Source organism: Zootoca vivipara, chromosome 6 (genome assembly GCF_965207765.1).
Source record: "Zootoca vivipara chromosome 6, rZooViv2.hap1.1, whole genome shotgun sequence".
Taxonomy (NCBI): Eukaryota; Metazoa; Chordata; class Lepidosauria; order Squamata; family Lacertidae; genus Zootoca; species Zootoca vivipara.
The window spans coordinates 77,462,453-77,481,895 of record NC_142589.1 but is presented as its reverse complement, the minus strand read 5'-3'; the positions used below and the strand labels follow the sequence as shown (position 1 = coordinate 77,481,895).

The 19,443-nt window shown below is 46.3% G+C and overlaps 1 protein-coding gene across 1 annotated transcript in view; it reads right to left on the bottom strand.

The window, feature by feature from the left end:
- Positions 1-1,185: 1,185 nt before the first annotated feature.
- The window catches only part of PTGIR (prostaglandin I2 receptor), a 30,889-nt gene continuing 12,631 nt past the window's right edge, over positions 1,186-19,443 (bottom strand). The window contains exon 2 of the mRNA XM_035120995.3: positions 1,186-2,176. Within this exon, the coding sequence (XP_034976886.1) occupies positions 1,925-2,176 (252 nt within the window). The 3' untranslated portion in view covers positions 1,186-1,924. The remainder of the gene's footprint in view (positions 2,177-19,443) is intronic.

The window sequence follows — 19,443 nt, the reverse complement described above, 5'->3', positions numbered from 1 at the left end:
AGGTGGCAGTTCTGTGTGTACTTACAGGGTGTCCATTTTCTCTCCTGCCCTACGCTATGGCTTATTTTATGACTACGTCTTAAAATAGGGGAAACGGGGTATTTCCTCTCCCACTGGTGCCCCAAATATTGGTGGCAGCTAAGAGTGCCCTCTAACAGACAGCTCTTTGGTTCGGCACATGTGCAGAGAGAGCTATGATGGGGGAATTCTAGTACTCCTGTCTTGGGATTTGGATTCCAAATATTTACACAGAGGGGATTATTGCTTAGCTGGATGGTGGAGGGGGGCGGAGGGGGGCGGGGATGGAGAGATCTGGAGGAACATGCAGGAGATTAGCAAGTAAAGGAAATATTTACTCTGGGGCCTTAAGTCTTCCGGCACTTCTGGCAAGTGTGGTGCAACTTGGGGGAGGAAGAACAGGAGCTACAGGTGCTTGGATGGGCAGAACAAATTTGCTCACCCAAATCAGTCTACTTCCAAAAGCGGGCATTCGGAGAGTAGCCATCTAAGCAGGGCTTGACATTGAAGCCCCATCCTGTCATGCTCAGCTCTCCCGCTGGTCTTTAGCCATATATTTTCAAGTTCATCCCTATAATCATATGGACTAGCAACTTGATTCTCTTTTGAGTGGAAGGCTGTAGACTGGAGAGCAGAAAGGCGACGTCAGCGGGAAAGAGGGATTATAGCTTGTAGGCTCGCCCCACTTTGAGCCTCTGGGGAAAAGATTTTGGCTGCAGTTCTAACCCTGCTTACCCAGGAGTAAGCAGCATTGAATTCAGCAGGACTTATTTCTGAATAGACTTGTTTAGGATTGGAGCATTAGCTGGCTTGTATTGGCTCAACAACATGGCAATAGAAAGTTGTGTACGCCTTGGAAACTTTCCCCCAACCTGATCCCCTGGAGATGTTTTGGACTACAGCTTCCATCAGACACAGCTGATGCTGATGGGAAGTTGTAGGGCAGAGTTTGGGTGGCCATCTGTGATGGATGCTTTAGTTGAGATTCCTGCATTGCAAGGGGTTGGACTAGATGACCCTTGGGGACCCCTTCCAACTCTATGATCCTAGGTTGGAGAAGGTTTCTTCCATGCTGTGTTTACGCGAGAGTTAAGCCACAGACTCGCCAGGCCCCGTTTGAGCTCTGTCTGTGTGCATTTTAAAGTACAGCCACGCAGGCGTGCTGGATAGAAACTCGCCGCTTTTTATTTCTGCAGCTTCGAAGATTCACAGTAAAGCTTCACAATCAAACCCTGTGTGCTAATCGATGCCGGAAGCGTGAAACTAGACAAACTAATATCCGTTATCTGTTTTGGTATGTTAGCAAACAAGGTAGAGCTGGGACTGGCACAGGTTGCTCAACATGCAGGTAACCCAATGCTACACAGTCACATTTCTCCTCTCTCTCTCTCTCCATCCTCTTCCTCTGTTTTGCCCTCTTGGTGGTTGAATTACAGACGCCCTGATCTCCCGTCCTCTTTAACTAATGAAGAAACGCAAAGCAGAGCATCCCTATGGAAAGGGTCATCATTCCCCTGTTCAAGGTCCCAGGTTCACTCCACAGCAGAATCTCCTGGTGGGGCTGGAATTGTCTCCTGCCTGAACCCCTGGAGAGCTGCTGCCAATCAGTGTAGAGACATTCCTGAGCTAGACGGACTAATTGGCCACTTCCTATGTCCTCCTGGAAACTTTCCTATGGGGGATGCCACTGTAGGGAGAAAGAATCTCTCCTCTCCAAAGACCTGCCTGCAGTCAATAAATGCTCCTTCGCCACCCGCACCTGCTCCAACCTAGCCCCACCAGTTCCTGGATCCTTGTTGAGGTGCTTTGCGGGTGGGGAATCATTTCAGCTCCTCCTCTGAGTCTTCACCCCGTCCCTCTGCGCCCACTGCCAGGAAGCGCCTCGTCCGTAGGGTGGCTTTGGCTCTCAGCAGGCGGAATAGTCTTGGAAAGGGATGCCATCCTGTGTCCCGAGCGTGGACGACACTTTCTGCGTCCTGGACCACCAGGGCCACCAGAACTGGGAGTAGAAAAAGTTCCGGATGCTGCGGAAGACGGTTTTGCGGAAAATGATGAAGAGCCACGGGTCCACGATGGGATTGAAGGCGCTGAATCGGAAGGCTTTCATGTCCTCGTTCTCTATGTGGTCAGGGTTGATGCCCCCAATGTAAGCCCGGATCTGTGGCGGAAGAGAATAGAAGGAGTCAGGAGAGGAGGACAGCAGTAGCCGCTTTCAGCCCAGTACCGTGCGGGTGCCTGAAATCATGAAAATCAGGAAGAAGGGATCTGAGGAAGTCACAAACACAATGTTTAACAAAGAAATTAATATTTTTAATAGTTTGTTTGTCTGTTTGTGTAGCATGTTGGTAGGATTATACAGAAATAGCTGGGGGACACCCTACCCTAATCTCTCATTTCGTCTTGGGGCCTCCTGGTGGCAGGGGGGGGGGTCCAGGGGCAAAGGAGGGGGGTGAAGACAAACCCAGCTTTAAAATGGACTACCTTTGACTCTCAACACCTGCAGGATCTACTTGTGGCAGAAGTGGACTTGTGGGGGGAGGGAGGGAAGGTAGATGGAAATGTCTTATATGTTTTGTCTTTTTTGTGTTGTTATACAAAACCAATAAAAAAATTTTAAAAAAAAAAATGAAAGGAACCCCTGGCTGCTTTGGGCAAGTTCCCTGCCCGCCCTTCCACCTTCTTTGCAAACAGCTTAGTTGGATCGCAGCCAGCTAATGCACACAGAAGGTCTTGGGTTCAATTCCTGGCACCTCCAGTTGCATCTTAGGAGGTGAGTGAAAACCCTGAGAATATTGAAAACATGATAAAATATCAAACATTAAAAACTTCCCTAAACAGGGCTGCCTTCAGATGTCTTCTAAAAGTCAGTTACAGTAGCTGCTAAGGCACGCAAGCTACTCAGAGAAAAACGATAAGCGGTTTTCATATTAAGTCTGTATTCAACTCATCCACCTGCCATTTCAGGAATTTCCTTCCTTGACTCTTCCTCAAATCTGTACACATGTTTGCCAGGCCAATAGGTTCCTCTTTCATTACATCCCCTGCAGCGCATCAGGGAACCAACTCTATTTATATATCTGCAAGGCGGACTGGAGTCAAGAACCATCGGCAAGTTGTTTTTAAGGAGTTTCCTCGGTTATTTGCAGAGGCAGATCAAAAAGGGAGAGCAAGCCACAGCTTTCCCCACCACACATTAGTCGACATGCTTCGAAGACCAAGCAGATTTCAAAGAAGGGAGAGGCAAAGACAGAAGGTTTAACAGTGGAGAGCGTATAAAAAAAGACAAGTCATTCTGGATTTAACCAAACCTTCGAATGAATTCAAATTCCTGGTGGCTGCCTCCCGTACTTCAGGCATACTTAGAAAATATGGTAATTGCTGAGTGTGTAACCAATCTAGGCCCAGATCTTGTTAACCAGCCGAAAGCCCCTCTTCTGATAGAGGGATTTTTTGCTCATGAAAGTCCATCGTGCGAACATAGCGCAAGTGTTGTTGTTTTTAATCAAAAAGTTGGCAACTCTCACGGTCACCAAACGCTGAGAGTTGTGCAATTGTTCTGAGAGGGAAGTGTGACTGAAACAGAGAAAGTCCCTCCACGCTCAATGGGCTGCGTGTAGCAATTTGCTTGAGAGGGAGATTTCCTCATACCTCAAGAATCTTAGGGGGCCAGCTGTGATCCTTTTGCTGTGGCTGCCTTCCGCACAAGCTCAGTGGAGGTCCAGACGGGTGGACCACCCCACTGATGGTTGCAGGCTATTCCCCTTCTTCCCTGTTTCATGACAGAAAAGAGATGGGGTCTTTAGCCTAGTAGGAATACGGTCTTGCAAGCTTTTGTTGCTCAAACCGCTGTGAATCAATTCTAGCTCTAACTGATTAATCACGGGGAGCACGTTTCAATATATGGGTTAAGAGTAAGAATCATAAAATGGTAGAGCTGGAAGGCTCTACAAGGCTCATCTAGTCCAACCCCCTGCAAGGCAGGAATCTCAGCTAAAGCATCCCTGACAGATGACCACCCAACTTCTGCTTAAACACCTCCAAGGAAGGAGAGCTCGCCACCTCCTGAGGGAGGCTGTTCCTTTCTCTTCCACTAGGTCATGCTTTGCAATTGCTTCCGCATTCCTGATATGTTAGTGCAACAGTTTGCCAACACAGATTTTTTAAAAAACAAAAAACAAGAAGTGTTCTCAGCATGGGCAGTTTTGAATTTTCTTCTGTTTTAAAATAATGATGATGATGATGATGATGTTATTTTGCTCCTAGGATGGTTCTGGAGCCCTTTCTAGGTGTTATTCAAGGGCTAAATGTGTGAGCTGGGTGTGTGTGTGTGAGAGAGAGGGAAAGCAGCGTCATAGTGGCAGAGATGGGGCCAGTGATTGTAGAATCATAAAAGGAATCACAAGACAGAGAAACCAGTAGGAGAACACTTCAATCTCCCAGGACATTCTATACAAGATCTCAAAGTAGCTGTCTTATTACAAAAGCATTTCAGAAATAGACTGGAAAGAGAAGTTGCTGAATTGCAATTTATTACCATACTTAACTTATATGCAGAATTCATCATGCGAAAGGCTGGACTAGATGAATCCCAAGCCAGAATTAAGATTGCCGGAAGAAATATCAACAACCTCAGATATGCAGACGGCACAACCTTGATGGCAGAAAGTGAGGAGGAATTAAAGAACCTTTTAATGAGGGTGAAAGAGTAGAGCGCAAAATATGGTCTCAAGCTCAACATCAAAAAACCAAGATCATGGCCACTGGTCCCATTACCTCCTAGCAAATAGAAGGGGAAGAAATGGAGGCAGTGAGAGATTTTACTTTCCTGGGCTCCTTGATCACTGCAGTTGGTGACAGCAGTCACGAAATTAAAAGACACCTGCTTCTTGGGAGAAAAGCAATGACAAACCTAGACAGCATCTTAAAAAGCAGAGACATCACCTTGCCGACAAAGGTCCGTATAGTTAAAGCTATGGTTTTCCCAGTAGTGATGTATGGAAGTGAGAGCTGGACCATAAAGAAGGCTGATCGCCGAAGAATTGATGCTTTTGAATCATGTGCTGGAGGAGACTCTTGAGAGTCCCATGGACTGCAAGAAGATCAAACCTGTTCATTCTGAAGGAAATCAGCCTTGAGTGCTCCCTGGAAGGACAGATCGTGAAGCTGAGGCTCCAATACATTGGCCACCTCATGAGAAGAGAAGACTCCCTGGAAAAGACCCTGATGTTGGGAAAGATTGAGGGCACTAGGAGAAGGGGACGACAGAGGACAAGATGGTTGGACAGTGTTCTTGAAGCTATGAACATGTATTTGACCAAACTGCGGAAGGCAGTGGAAGACAGGAGTGCCTGGTGTGCTCTGGTCCATGGGGTCACGAACAGTCGGACACGACTAAACAACAACAACAACCAAACTTAAAACCATGGAGAGACCTGGTCTGAATAGATACATTGGATTCTTATCTCATTATACATGATAAAGCTATTTTTAGCCATCTCACCCCTTGTTTTATCCTGCAAGACCAATTGCAGCCGTTAACAGTCGTCTACAGGTTTACCACACAGCCAATCACCTATTTCCACCACCTTTCTGATTAATACCCCTCCCCACCCTCTCATGATTTATAAGGGTCTCGTGACTTCTGTTTCAGTGTATCTGAAGAAGTGTGCATGCACACAAAAGCTCATACCAATGACAAACTTAGTTAGTCTCTAAGGTGCTACTGGAAGGATTTTTTTCATTTTGTTTCGACTACAGCAGACCAACACGGCTACCTAATTAATCTGGATTTACTCTTTCTGGGGAAAATCCATCAGGTTAAAAAGAAGTGCAATGCCAACGGCTTTTTTTACAATATCGGAACGACCGATTTACAATATTAAGTCTACGGTATATCTGGGAGTGCCCACAGTGGAGGGTGTTTTGTTTTTTTTGTCCCAGCAGCAGGTGGATGAGGAGCACAGATCTCTTTGTGCTTTAATTCACCCCCAACCTTCCTGCATATAATATAATAAGTTAAATCCAGATCCCAGAGAGGTAGCTTAATGATTCTTGCACCCTGGATGTTATCACGCAGGAACCCCCCGGCTACTTCCGCTGCCACAACCGTAATCATACCAGAAATAATCCCGCCATGGTTTTATGACAAGGGAGTTAATGAGATTGCTAGGTAATTGCGGACCTCGTCATAATTGGATGGCACAAATTAAGGCTGATGACTCCAAGCCTTGGAGCGAAGCGAGGCCTCAGTGTTACCTTTTTGAGGCAGATGCTCCAGGAAATACAATATTGTATACTTAGTGAAATGACACTCGGATCCATTCAACAGTGTTTGAACTAGGATGTGGGTTTGTCAGGAGGGAAACATAAAATAGACAGCAGGATTTGCAGCCAGGACCAGAGATTCGGCCAACTTCCTTTCTAAACAAAGCATGTCAGGGTTGCCATTATACATGCCATTTTATATTTTCAACTCGCATCAATCAAAACAGAGATCATGTTCATTTCCCTGTGCTCCCAACCATTTACTTTCAAATTTTAAGGGCTGCCCTCAGTAGGACTGAGGTTTATTGTTCCCCTTAGGTATGTCTACACTACAAATTTAAACCATTTAAACTGTATGATCCTTCACACTCAACTGAGGAACTTTTGAAACTGAAGTCCTGTGAAGGGGTTACAGATCTCAAAGAGCCCTCACAAAATTGCAATTTTGGTCGGGGAGGGGGAGCTGCGACAGTTATGAAGCTCGTTTACATTGGTTTCAAGCTAATTTAAATTTATGGGAAGATACACTCCCTTATCTACTGTGGATAAGATAAGAACCCATGCATTTCAAGTGGCAGTTGGTCTGATCCAAGGTCAACGTTTCTGAAAGCACCGTGAACAACGATGCGGCTGCGGTTGCATCTTCACAGTCATGATGCAAGCTAGTCAGCGGAACTGGGATTTCAAATGATAAATTATTGGATGGATATACAGCCTTTCTGCCAAGTCCCCCGACCCGCCCTGAGGCAGTGTACAGTTTTAATACTTCCTAATTCTCTGCTAGATGTCAGATTTCATGTGGGACTCTGCGTACGCGCATGCCTGTGTGTGTATGTGTGTGAGAGAGAGAGACTGCAGAAGTCAAACAGCCCTCCTTATATCATCTTTCTTCTTTGGCGATCACTCGTAGCTGAGTAAGACTGTCTTCCATAAACACAGTTTGAACAATAAGTCCGTAAGTGACTGTGAAGGCCTTTTTTTTGTCTTAGTGGCACAGTTTCTATCTCTTTGCCAGCTCTGAAAGGCCTTCCTTTTCTTGTCAATCATGCGTTCAAACTCACTGTCATTCTCATCAAACCAGTCCTGGTGTTTCTTGGTTTGGTATCCAATAGTTTGCTCACAGGCCGCAATAATGGATGTTTTTAGCTTGGCCCAGTGTTCCTCGATGTTATCAGGGAATTCTGAAAGCAGGTGGTCCTTAAGAGTCGTTTGGAAGCAATCTCGCTTAATGGGATCTTGAAGGGCTCGAGTGTTCATTTTGCGCCTTGGTTTCCTTCCTTGAAGCATGCGTTGAGGTAGAATCCTGATAGCCATCATGGAGCATATAGTGGTACCTCTACTTCCAAATAACTCTACTTACAAATGTTTCTACTTATGAATGGAGCTCCGTCCGCCATCTTGGATGCGGTTTAGATAGGATTTTTTCTACTTACGAATTTTTTCTCCCAATGCATTCCTATGGGATTCGACTTACAATTTTTTTCTACTTACCGTACAAATGTGCGTTTGGAATGCATTAAATTCGTAAGTAGAGGTACCACTGTATTAGTATCGCTATTGCAGGGCTTCAAGAGACTCTAAGAGCAGGTGATGGACAACTGAAGGAAGAAAAAGGATGCTACACATTCTTCTGAAAAGGTCTATCTGAACAAGAACATCCTTTCTTTTTCATGCAAGGTGAGAAGTAGGTAGGACCTTTGGCAACTTAAGTTGACAGAATATGTGCAGCTTGCAGACTTAACACACGGAATAAGAGAACAAGAAGAACGTAGGCTTCGCTATCAAAAACAATCCTGTGAAGCTCCTGTCAGAAGCCCCTACCGGCATTAATGAGCAACTCTCAACCCTTCGAATAAAGCTCACCTCCTTATATATCATTGCTCGACAAAAGAACATGGAGCCCACAAGCTGCCCACATTGTAAGCCAAGTGTAACCACATACTTGGAACAGGCTCTGCTTTGCATAACCTACTCAGATGTCGCGTTGAATTTAATCCAGTGCTCATCGCTCTCCTTCTTTCTGCTATGCAAGTGAAGGCAGGTGGGATCTCATAGCCAAGGCAGGCAGCATTTTCAAAGGGGGACAAATGAAACTCTGTGTTGGGGGACCCTGGGGGGGTGGGGGGGCGACTGGCTGGGCCAGGATGGAGAAGAGAAGGGGCCAACAGGTTACCCTGGGAAGGGATCCAGTGGACTGGGCCAGTCTCCACCTGGGTCAGGAAAGCCCAAGGAAGAGAATCCCAAGGAATATATTATTTATTAAATTTTCTGTTTTACAACTTAAAGTACTCGTTTTTGCATCCTTAAGATATCAATGACTTCCCTTCTTCTCCTTCCATGCTCCATTTTGCAGATCATAAACCCCTGCATATTTTACAAAAACTATACCATTCAGTATTCCACTATTACATCCATCAATATTTATTTACACTGTTGAATTTATCTTCACGCTGCCAGCGTTTTCAGCTGTGCAGTTATTTCCCGTATATTCAATAAACGTTTTCCAACCTTCTCCAAACGTATGTTCTTCTTGTTCTCTTATTCTGCATGTTAAGTCTGCAAGCTGCGCATATTCTGTCAACTTAAGTTGCCAAAGGTCCTACCTACTTCTCACCTTGCATGAAGAAGGCAGGCCGGTTGCTGGAAATCTCAGGACGGGTCCTACTTGCGGTTTTCCCACTGAGGCATTTGGTTGGCCACTGTGAGAACAGGATGCTGGACTCAATGGACCACTGGCCTGATCCTGCTGGGCTCTCCTTATAATTATAATTTATGGCCTTACGTTTTTTTGAGTAGTGTACCAAAGTTTCTCTTTGTGAGGCCTGAGAGCCTTTTCCTCCTCACCTTTGAGCATTCCACCCCCCACCCCCTGAGCAGCTCCATCCCATATAGACGTGAACCTAGGCAAAATTGTTTCTCGATTCAAAAGAGAGTACGGCATTTGGGCAAACTCCAGTCTCCGGGGTTTGGGGTAGAGTGGGGTGTGCTTTTTTTGACAGCAGGGAGAAGGGAGTGTTGTAGAAAACAAGAGTTTGTAGGGAAAGCTTCTATTGCGTTGTGATCTTTGCCCCACTTGGGGTTATTTTAAGGAAGGCAATGAATCACAGAAGGGCAGGAGCTGTGGCTGGCACGCAAGGGATGGGGAAAGAGGGAAAGCGTTGCAAAAGGGGGATGTGAAGATCAGGCAAGGTTTGCATTTCCGCCGCTCTGAGATCAGCAGTGAAGATGACGGAGAGCTTCAGCTGGATCCTGCTACTTAAGAACAGCTGAAGAGCTGGATGGATCAGGCCAATGACCCATCTAATCCAGATGCCTTTGGGGAACTCACAAGCAGGATCTGAGCACAAAAGCCCTCTTCCCTCTTGTGGTTTCCAGCAGCTGGCATTCAGAAGCATTGCTGCCTCTGACTGTGGAGGCCGAGCAGAGCCATCGTAGCTAGTAGCCAGCCATCAATAGTCCTCTCCTCCTCCATGAATTTGTCTCTTTTAAACCCATCCAGGTTGGTGGCCATCTCTGCCTCCTGTGGCAGGGAGTTCCATAGATTATGCACTACATGAAGAAGCGCTTTCTCTTTTCTGAATCTTTCAACTTTCAGCGTCACTGGAGGTCCATGAGTTCCAGAGAGAAGGGGGACGAGCTTTTCTCTATCCATCCTCTCCATGCCATGCCAAATTTTTGTAATCCTCCACCACTTGCACTTGCAAAGTGTTTAGCTTCCAAGAAAAAAAAAGAGAGGAAGGGGCGGGGGCCAAGCCTATGCCCCCAACACATCACCCCATATTTAATTTATTTACTTTCAGCACTTTCAGCCTGCTCTTCATTGTAGCAAATGAACAACACCACAGCACGTAATACCAATGAAACAAGTTTAAAACAAAGAAGAAAAGAAAGGGGGAAAACACAACCAACCATAAAACCCAATGGCAAAATGTTGTTTATACACTTGTTTTAGGACCCTCCTTCTTACAAACACTGGGGTCTGTGTAAGCAGGTGCTGCTGGCCTAAATGCTGCGGGAACTGGGCAGCAGAAAAGAATGCTAAAATCAGGAATGAACACATTTTGGAGATGTGGCCTCTCGGTGCAGCTCACATGACTCAGTGGCGCATCTGTGCCCTCCTGATCTGCACATGCTTTAGTGCTCAAATAGCGCCTGGTAGATCTGTGGTTTAACTACGGTTTAAACACATCTTGGCAGCTGTGCTGTCTGGGGCTGATGGGTGCTGTAGTCCAAAACATCTGACAAAGTCTGGCTTAAAGCATGGTTCTGTAGCTGGTAGACGCAGCGCTCGATTCACCCTGGGACATCCACCCTCTTGCCAGTAATTCCTCCCAGAACAAGATCAGTTAAGGAATGAGAAATTGGCAGGTGGATGCCCCTCCATTCTGCCTCTCTGACCTATATGTGAACGACAGGTAGACACTACCTCACTTCCCTGAAACCTCTGGGAAAAGACGCCCAGGTGATGCTGTCTGGGCTTTTTCCTGATCTGAACTGTTCTGCTTGCTGCCTAATTGATTTTTGGTTTCTTGTTCCTCGTTTCTCATTGGGCTTGTCTATTTTGTTTTTTGAACAGATGAGCTGCATCTTACGACTTATGCTTGAGGGTGGCTTCAACAGTCACAAGCGTCGAAAGAAATATATACTATCCTCAGAAATTTCAGATATAGAAATAGGGACCGTTATCTTGTGTATTTAGAAAATGCACAAGCTTTTATGTTAAGGGATGCTCTCTCTCTTTCTCTCTCATACACACCCCTCCTGCTGAATGCTGTCTAGTAGAGTTGGGTGAATCTATTAATTTTGATTTCTCTCGATTTCTGGTTTCCCCAGTCTAAAGTTCAGTTCTCCCCATCAGCTGCAGTTCCGATTCCTGCAATGCAGGGGGTTGGGCTAGATGACCCTTTGGATCCCTTCCAACTCTGCAATTCTATGATTCTATGAAAATCGCATTTAGAAATGATAGCACTTCAGTCGCAGCATGCACGCTTTGGGGTGCCTTGGTGACCATGTGCTCACTTGCATTTGCAGGCGCACTAAGGTTGAAACGCTTCCGGAGCCGGCGGAGGGGGTCGAAATGAAATCCCTTTCAACTCTGGGGGAAAGGGAGGGCTACAAGCAACGTTTCCGAAAAGCAGCCTGTGCTCTTTCTCAAGCAAAGCAGGAACAAATTACGGGCAGCATTTTAATCTGGGACAGGTAGCCTAAAATAGGGACAGTTCAAATGTATTTTAGAAATCCAAATTGAAAAGGCACCGGTGAAAACAGCCAATATAGCTGTTATGTACTGAGCTGAATCCTAGAACAATAGGATTCAGAAACAGCGGGAGCTACCCAATCCAACTCCAGGTGGAAGTGAATCCGCAACCTGATTGGCCTGCTGGAGCAGCCAATCAGGCGGCGGGCAGAAGTGAATCTGCTACCTGATTGGCCTGTAGGAGCAGCCAATCAGGCTGCAGGCAGAAGTCAATCCACAATATAATTGGCCCACAGGTGTAGCCCTGAAGTAGCCAATCACGCAAGGCCCATTGTGTAAATAATGTATATAAGCAGATGGTTTTGGGGAAAGAGCCATTCTTCTTCTCCTCTTCTCCTTGATGACTATGAGCTGAATAAAGAGCATGAAATTCACTCTCGACTCCGAGTACATTTCACTAGCCAAGTAATTCAGAGCTGCGCCAAACTCAGAAGAACATAAGGGAATCTTGCTGGAGGCAGAGCCGAGCCATCATAGCCATCGATAGCCCTGTCTTCCATGAATGCTGAACTGGACTAATTCTCCTCGAGGTGTTTTCTAAACTCCACCCAGGAAGTGGAGAGATGGGCCTCCTCTGTCAGCTCTTGTCCCGAGGCCTCTGGGTCGCTCAGAGGACTTGCGGAAAAGCTCACAATATCTCTGATTGCTAAACCCACGGGAAAGAAATAAGGTGAAGTAATAACCACAAAGACTTCTGAAGAATTGCCTTTCCCCCCCAAGTTATCATCTGAATCTAGAACAGCGAAGCGCTTTCAACCTTGGCCTCTCCTTGCCGTGTCCAAAAGCTGATTTCTTCCCTGCTGAAACCTGAAACCGCACTTCTGCTCGATGTGCAGAAATTAGCAGCTGCAAGTCTCCATCTGATACCGCGCAGCGTGGCCTCGATTCTGAACCCACGACACTTTGCGCCTTAACCGTGAGAGTGGCTGCGGCGGTTCGCCGGCAAGCGGAGATGGGCTCTTTGCAGCACGCCCAGAGACCTCCTTGCCCTTGCCGTCGCTTGGCACGCCAGATGTGGCGCTGAAACCAGGATGTGTGCTCCGATTGCTGCTGAAATTTGGCCCTGCTGCAGGGATATCCCCCTACAAGTTCTCCTCAAGGAACAGCAGCCCCTGGAAGCACAGCCTGTCCTTTGCCAGGCCGGTGCCAGAGAGCACCGTTCTTTGGATTCAGCCACGTGGCACTAGCAAACTCGGCAGTCACCTCTGGCATCTTGAGCCCAGGCTCCTTATCACCTGCCTGTAGCACAACCCTCTGTCCACGCCCAGTTGGCATCCTCAGCTGTTTCAACAAAGCCCTGCCCTGCCCCTTTCTCGTTGCCACAGTAATGCAAAACAATCCTTCAACAACCCCGATTTGGGCCGGATACCCCACCGTGGGTGGTTAGAACTGCCTGGCATTTTATGGGCGATGGATGCAAGCTGTTCTGTTTTTACAATATATACATTTTATGGCTATCTCACATATAGTATACAGCAGGCAACCAAAGTACGGTAGCAGCTCGCCTGCCCTTTCTTGGAAAGATGCGTAACAGCAGTCTAAAGTTGGAACCACTACTTAGAACAAGTTTATTACGATGCACACAAAAGTATCTCGGCCAATAAGTCTCTCCAGATGTTTCCGTGCTTCTGGAGAGATGTTGCCTCCATTGATCGTCTCATAGAGGAGATAAATGAATGCCTGGTGTTATAAAAAGGGTAAAGGACTCGACTTGCTTCTGACCGTGCTAACCTGACATCTGAGACCGCACTGTGCGTCTGTCGACAGGCCAACATTTAGCAATTTCTAAATGAGCAGCTACCAGCAAAAAAGTCAGCGTCTCCCAGTGAGATAATTGTTGGTTCATCTATTATTCCTAGGCAGGCTAACAAAGGAGTTGGATTTGTATTTGTTTTAAATTCTAAAAACCGCCTGGTAATCAGAACCCTGGACTTCTTTCTCTTTAATCCAAAATAGATGGGCAATGGTTTGGGTTGCTCAGCTGTGTGTGTGTGTGTGTGTGTGCGCGCGCCAGCGGGAGGAGGGGAGACACTCTGTACATGCTCAGTGGTGTTAACACAAAAAAGGTGTTTGCTTTGTTGTTGCATCACTTGTTCTAAGACTGCCGCCCTGGGCATCTGGGAGAGGAATGGTGGGTATAAATTCAATTACTACTAAAATAATGTTTTGAACGGTTCCTATTTTTGTCTGTAAGCCACCTTAAGTCCTGTCAGAGGAAAAGGAAGGAAGGAAGGAAGGAAGGAAGCTATTATTATTATTATTATTATTATTATTACTACTACTACTGTAGAAAGATTCTGAGCTGATTGTTAATAATGTTGTTGTTTAGTCATTTAGTTGTGTCTGATCCTTCGTGACCCCATGGACCAGAGCACACCAGGCACTCCTGTCTTCCACTGCCTCCCACAGTTTGGTCAAACTCATGTTCGTAATAAATAACAACTCATGTTGTTAATCATCATCATCATCATCATCATCATCATCATCATCATCATCATCATCTATACCCTGCCCATCTGGCTGGGTTTCCCCAGCCACTCTGGGTGGTTTCATACAAAAGATTAAAAATATATTAAAACATCAGTCATTAAAAACTTCCCTAAACAGGGCTGCCTTCAGATGTCTTCTAAATGTCAGATAGTTGTTTATTTCCTTGACATTTGATGGGAGGGCGTTTCACAGGGTGGGTGCCACTACCGAGAAGATCCTCTGCCTGGTTCCCTGTAACTTTGCTTCTCGCAATGAGGGAACCGCCAGAAGGCCCTCGGCGCTGGACCTCAGTGTCTGGGCAGAACGATGGGGGTGGAGACGCTCCTTCAGGTATACTGGGCCTTTGAGGCTGTTTAGGGCTTTAAAGGTGAGCACCAACACTTTGAATTGTGCTTGGAAATGTACTGGGAGCCAATGTAGGTCTTTCAAGACTGGTGCTATGTGGTCTCGGCGGCCGTTCCCAGTCACCAGTCTAGATTTGCTTTACAGTGGTACCTCGGTTTATGAACACAAATGGTTCCAGAAGTCTGTTCATAAACTGAAGCGTTCATAAACTGAAGCGAACTTTCCCATTGAAAGTAATGGAATGTGAATTAATCCGTTCCAGATGGGTCCGCGGCGTTCGTAAACCAAAAATTCGTAACCCAAGGTGTTCATAAACCGAGGTTCCACTGTATTCAAACCAACCACAGAAACCTCCAGGGTGATGGCAGGGGTGGGTGAAACAGTTAAATTCTCGGGTGCCATAAAGACCCAGTTATTAAAGAGCTACCCCCATACGATCGAAAGACTAACTTTAAAATTCCTGGTACTGGCCCAGAGGTTTTAAAACAACCTGAATTTTCCCAGGCCAGAGAGCCCACTGTGGCTGCTCTGGGGTCTAGACGATGCAGGTTAAAGCACAGACCAAAGCCCCCTCATGGAGTGCCTTGGGCAATGTCTTCCGCTCTGGTGATTCTCTCTGGCTGTTCTGAGAGATTCCCCTCAGGAGCATCCAACATTTTTCAAGCTTCTTTCACCAAAATAGAAGAAGAGCTTTGCTGGAAGAGAGCTAAGGCCTGTCAAGTTCAATGGGCCATTTCCCACATTAGCCAAGCAGATGTTTTGGGACTTGAGCCCAGTCGTTTACTCCGCCTTCCCTCCCCTAGCAACTTTTACTCAGCGGTAGGGATGGGCAGATGTGCCCATTTCGGTTCCCATTGCTCATCCTTCCAGTCATATATTCAGTGCATTTGCACATCAGCTTCCACACATGGAATTCTTTTTTTAAAAAAAATCCTTGTGAAAATTCACCAGTAGTTTAGTGAAATTTTGCACAATGTACAGGCTTTTGAATGCAATTTGGCCAAAGATGCAAAATTCAGAGAAGTGCAAGATTTTGAAGGCTGGTGTTTATGGACTGGCTGAAAGGTGAAAGCCACAAGCTGGGGAACACCCAAGGGAATCCCCAGGGCAAGAAGGGTAGGGGAGTGATGGTGGGATGACGATGAGAGGGAGAAGAGGGAGCAGACTAGGTGGAGGAGGTGTCAGAAGCTGGAGAGGTAACAAGGTTTAGTGAGCAGGAAGAGTCTGTGGCAGAGAGCAGTTCAGAATCGGAGGCAGAAGCAGAAGCTGGAGAGGAGGGAGGCCAAGAGGCAGAGATGTGGCAGGCTGTATCTCCTGGTCTCCCAGGACCAGAAGAGGTATGAAGAGGGTGGAGCAAAGATGGATAAGACAACAGAGTCTCAGATTGCTTGGGAAGGACTTGGGGGAGGAGACTTAGGGAGCTGTGGGAAGGCGGGGAACTTCAGGCCTCACAACTGCCTCGTTGGGGCAAGATCTACTGGGAAGAGTTGCTGTGCTCACTAGGACTGGCCTCATGAGCTGGTTTTTTCTTTCTTTCTTTAAATGAAAAGTTCACTGAAGCCATGTGAGTTGTTGCTGACAAGTTCCTGGCACCTGCTCTTGTCAGGTTCTGCGTTTCGGTTCACATAGCATTTTGGAAAGCGCGAATCACATGGGCTCGCCTTTAAATCATCAGATGTCAAAGAGATAAACAACTACCGGTACCTGACATTTCAAAAACATCTGAAGGCAGCCCTGTTTAGGGAAGTTTTTAATATGTGACGACATTTTAATGTATTTTAATCTTTGTTGGAAGCCACCCAGAGTGGCTGGGGAAACCCAAGTGGATGGGCAGGGTACAAATAAATTATTATTATTATTATTATTATTATTATTATTATTATTATTATTATTATTATTGCAAACTTTATTAACTTGCTCCCCAACCCTCTTCAAAGGCATCCTGTCTCTGATCCAGAAGGTTACATAGAGCCATCATGACTAGGGAGGGGTGAATCGGTCCATTCTGGTTCTCTCCATTTCTCATTTTCATGAACTTAAATTTGGTTTTCCACATTTCTGCAGCAATGTGTGAATTTTCTTTTAAGAAAGCACCCTCCCGAAAGCTCTTGAACATGTTCATGTGAATTCCTCCTAATGCCATTTTGTCTGCAGATTTAACTTTTTAACATTTTTGCCCGAGATTATTTCTAACTGGTCTGGTCTTTTCCTCCCCAGTCTGTGGTGAGATTTTCATGGTGCTGAATTTTGTACCCAAGACACGGAACTTTGGCTCTATATGAGGCAGTCTCATCTGACAACAGCCACAAAATGTTCTATCATTCTTATTTTCTCCCTCAAAACATTGGCATGGAATCTACACTGCAGGTCAGGCATTCTCAAACTTTCTACCCACCGGATAGAGGCTGAGGTCCACCAGTCACAAAATGGCGGTGCAGGGGCAGAGCCACTCACAAAATGGTGGCAGCTGAGGACAGAGTTTGGCAGAACCCAATATCAATTGCTGACATTGTTTTCTACTGATATCTTACCCATCTTCGGAAATCCCCACGCTCTTTCCCACAGAATTTCCCCTGTGGCAAGGAGTTCCACAGCTCAGCTTTCCTTGAAACATGTGTAGACATTTGCTCCGGGGGTCTCATGACTCAGCCTCCCCGTTTTAGGCAACATTTGCTGATCCAGAGATTCTAAACAGAGATGGCTTTTTCTTTGATAGATTTCCCTTTCCACCCCCACAGGCCTCTCAGTCTTTTAACCCATTTCCTCTCCTTTCCTGCTGCTTTCACACTCGATTTGCACCACGGTCATTTCTTCCTCCTGCAAGAGCTTCCCTCTCTTATCTTCTCCTAGTTTGTTTATTCCTCCTCTTCCTAATATATCCATCTTTTCTCCCCCGTCCTGATTCCCTTCAACGCCTCCCCTGGCCCATTCTCATGAGAGGGAGAAAGATCTACCTCCCCCTTGAGCGTCTCTGTCTCCCAGCCACCTTTACTCACATGCAAACCACGTTTGGGAGTTGGTGGTACTGGTCAAACGAAGAGGCTGTTGCGGTAAAATGACAATGAGTGGGAAGCGGAAGAAGTAACAGGGTTTGGTGAGAGGGAAGAGGCTGTGGCAGAAAGCAGTGCAGACTCAGACACAGGCTGCTGAAGAATCCCAGAAGTCTCCCCCTCTTGCTGCGACCATCTCCCCTCCCGCCTGGTCTCTTAGAGAGCATGCAGAGAAATGAAAAGAGCAGAACAGAGATTGGTTGTGCTCAGACGCAGTCTGCGATTGCCTGGTGAAAACCCTGGAGAGGAGGGGACTTACTGGTAGGTAGGTGCAGAACTAAGGAAAGAAAAGACAAGACTGTTCATGTATGTGACGACAGCAGCATGGACGTTACTAGCCCAGAGATGGAAAGAAGACAAAGTACTGTACCGACCAGAGAAGAATGGCAGATCAAATTGCAGTACTGTACACAGAAATGGCAATATTGACAGGAAAGATCAAAAACCAGGAAGACCAATTTTTTTTATGGAAGACTGGAATAGCTTTTTGAGAGACCACTGTAAACAGTTGAAATCACTAGCAGGAATACAAAGACACTTGTAAAGTAACATGAACTTTGGAAACCATGGAAAATTAGTACCGGTAGTTAAATTACAGTAAAAAATGCAGGAATGAAAGTTTGAAATGGAACCCATCGAGGGATGGGAGGAGGTCCAAAGGTTCGAGGAACCTTTTGTTTTAATTCTATCTTTCAATGGTTATGTTTGTTATGTATAATATTATGAAGAACCAAATAAACAATTTTAAAATAAAAATAAAAATAGGTAGGGCTGCCATACACCCGTAATTTCCCAGACTTTGCCGAGGTTTGTCCTTCGAAAATGGCATCTGGGCAGAATTTTTGAAAAGCAACTAAAATGTCTGGGAAAACCTGGGCGTACGGCAGCCCATAACCTCACAACTTTTGTGTCTGGATTTTTCACTTTTTGAAATATGGCAACCCTAACTTGGGCAGCTGTGGGAAGGCAGGGGTCTGTAGTCTTGCCTCATTGGGGCAAGACCCACAAGAAGAGTTGCTGAGATTCCTAGACCTGTGCTGTTTTTGTTGCTTTGAAGAAAGCGTTAACTTCCCGGACACCGTAGGGGCTTTTGCTGATCTATGCTTGTCTCCGGCTCCTGAGAACTAGGGAATAGGAGCGCTTGAGGCACCTATAAGGGACCCAGTGCCCACGGGGTTAGAAAAGCACCCCCAACATGATCAAGGGGGTGGGGTGACTTCCCGATGAAGAACGGTTGCAGCATTTGGGAGCTTTCGGTTTAGCGAAAAGGCAAGAAAGTGGAGACAGGATAGATGTTCATAAAATGGCGTGTGGTGGGGAGAAAGAGGACAGACAAAGGTTTTTCTCCCTCTCTTCGTGACACCAGAACTCGTGGATTTGTGAAGAAGCTGAATGTTGGAGGATACAAAACAGATAAAAGGAATGACTGCTTCATGGTTAAACTATGGAACTCCCCGCCACAGGAGGCAGGGAGGGCCACCAACTTGGAAAGCTTTGAGAGAGGACAAATTCATGGAGGAGAGGGCTATCGATGGCTGCCAGGCACGATGGCAGTGTTCTGCCGACGCAGTTGGAGGCAGCAATCCTTTTGAATACCAGTTCGTAAGAAGATGCACGAGCCTGGCTTGCAGGGGGTCCCCGAGATGCTGGACTAGATGAGCCATGGGCCTGATCCCACAGGACTCTTCTTACACTGTTGTGGGTGGTTTAATAAGATTGCTTATCCGCAAGTCAGATGCACATGTGGCCTGGAAACTCTGAGCTGTGTTCGCCGTGGCATTGGCTTCAGAGCATCTCCTTATGCACTTATGCACAATATTGCAGAGCAGGCAGCATTTCCTGCAACAAGCAGTTCAGCCATCAGGCTTTCAGAGGCTGATTCACGGCTCCCCCTCCTCTTTTGCAAATGAAAACCGGCCTTTCGACTTCATCTCCGGGCCCCGTGTATCTCCAGGGAAATGTTTACAGAAGGAAGAAATGAGGACAGTAGCGGGGAAAGGTTACGGAGGTGAACAACTT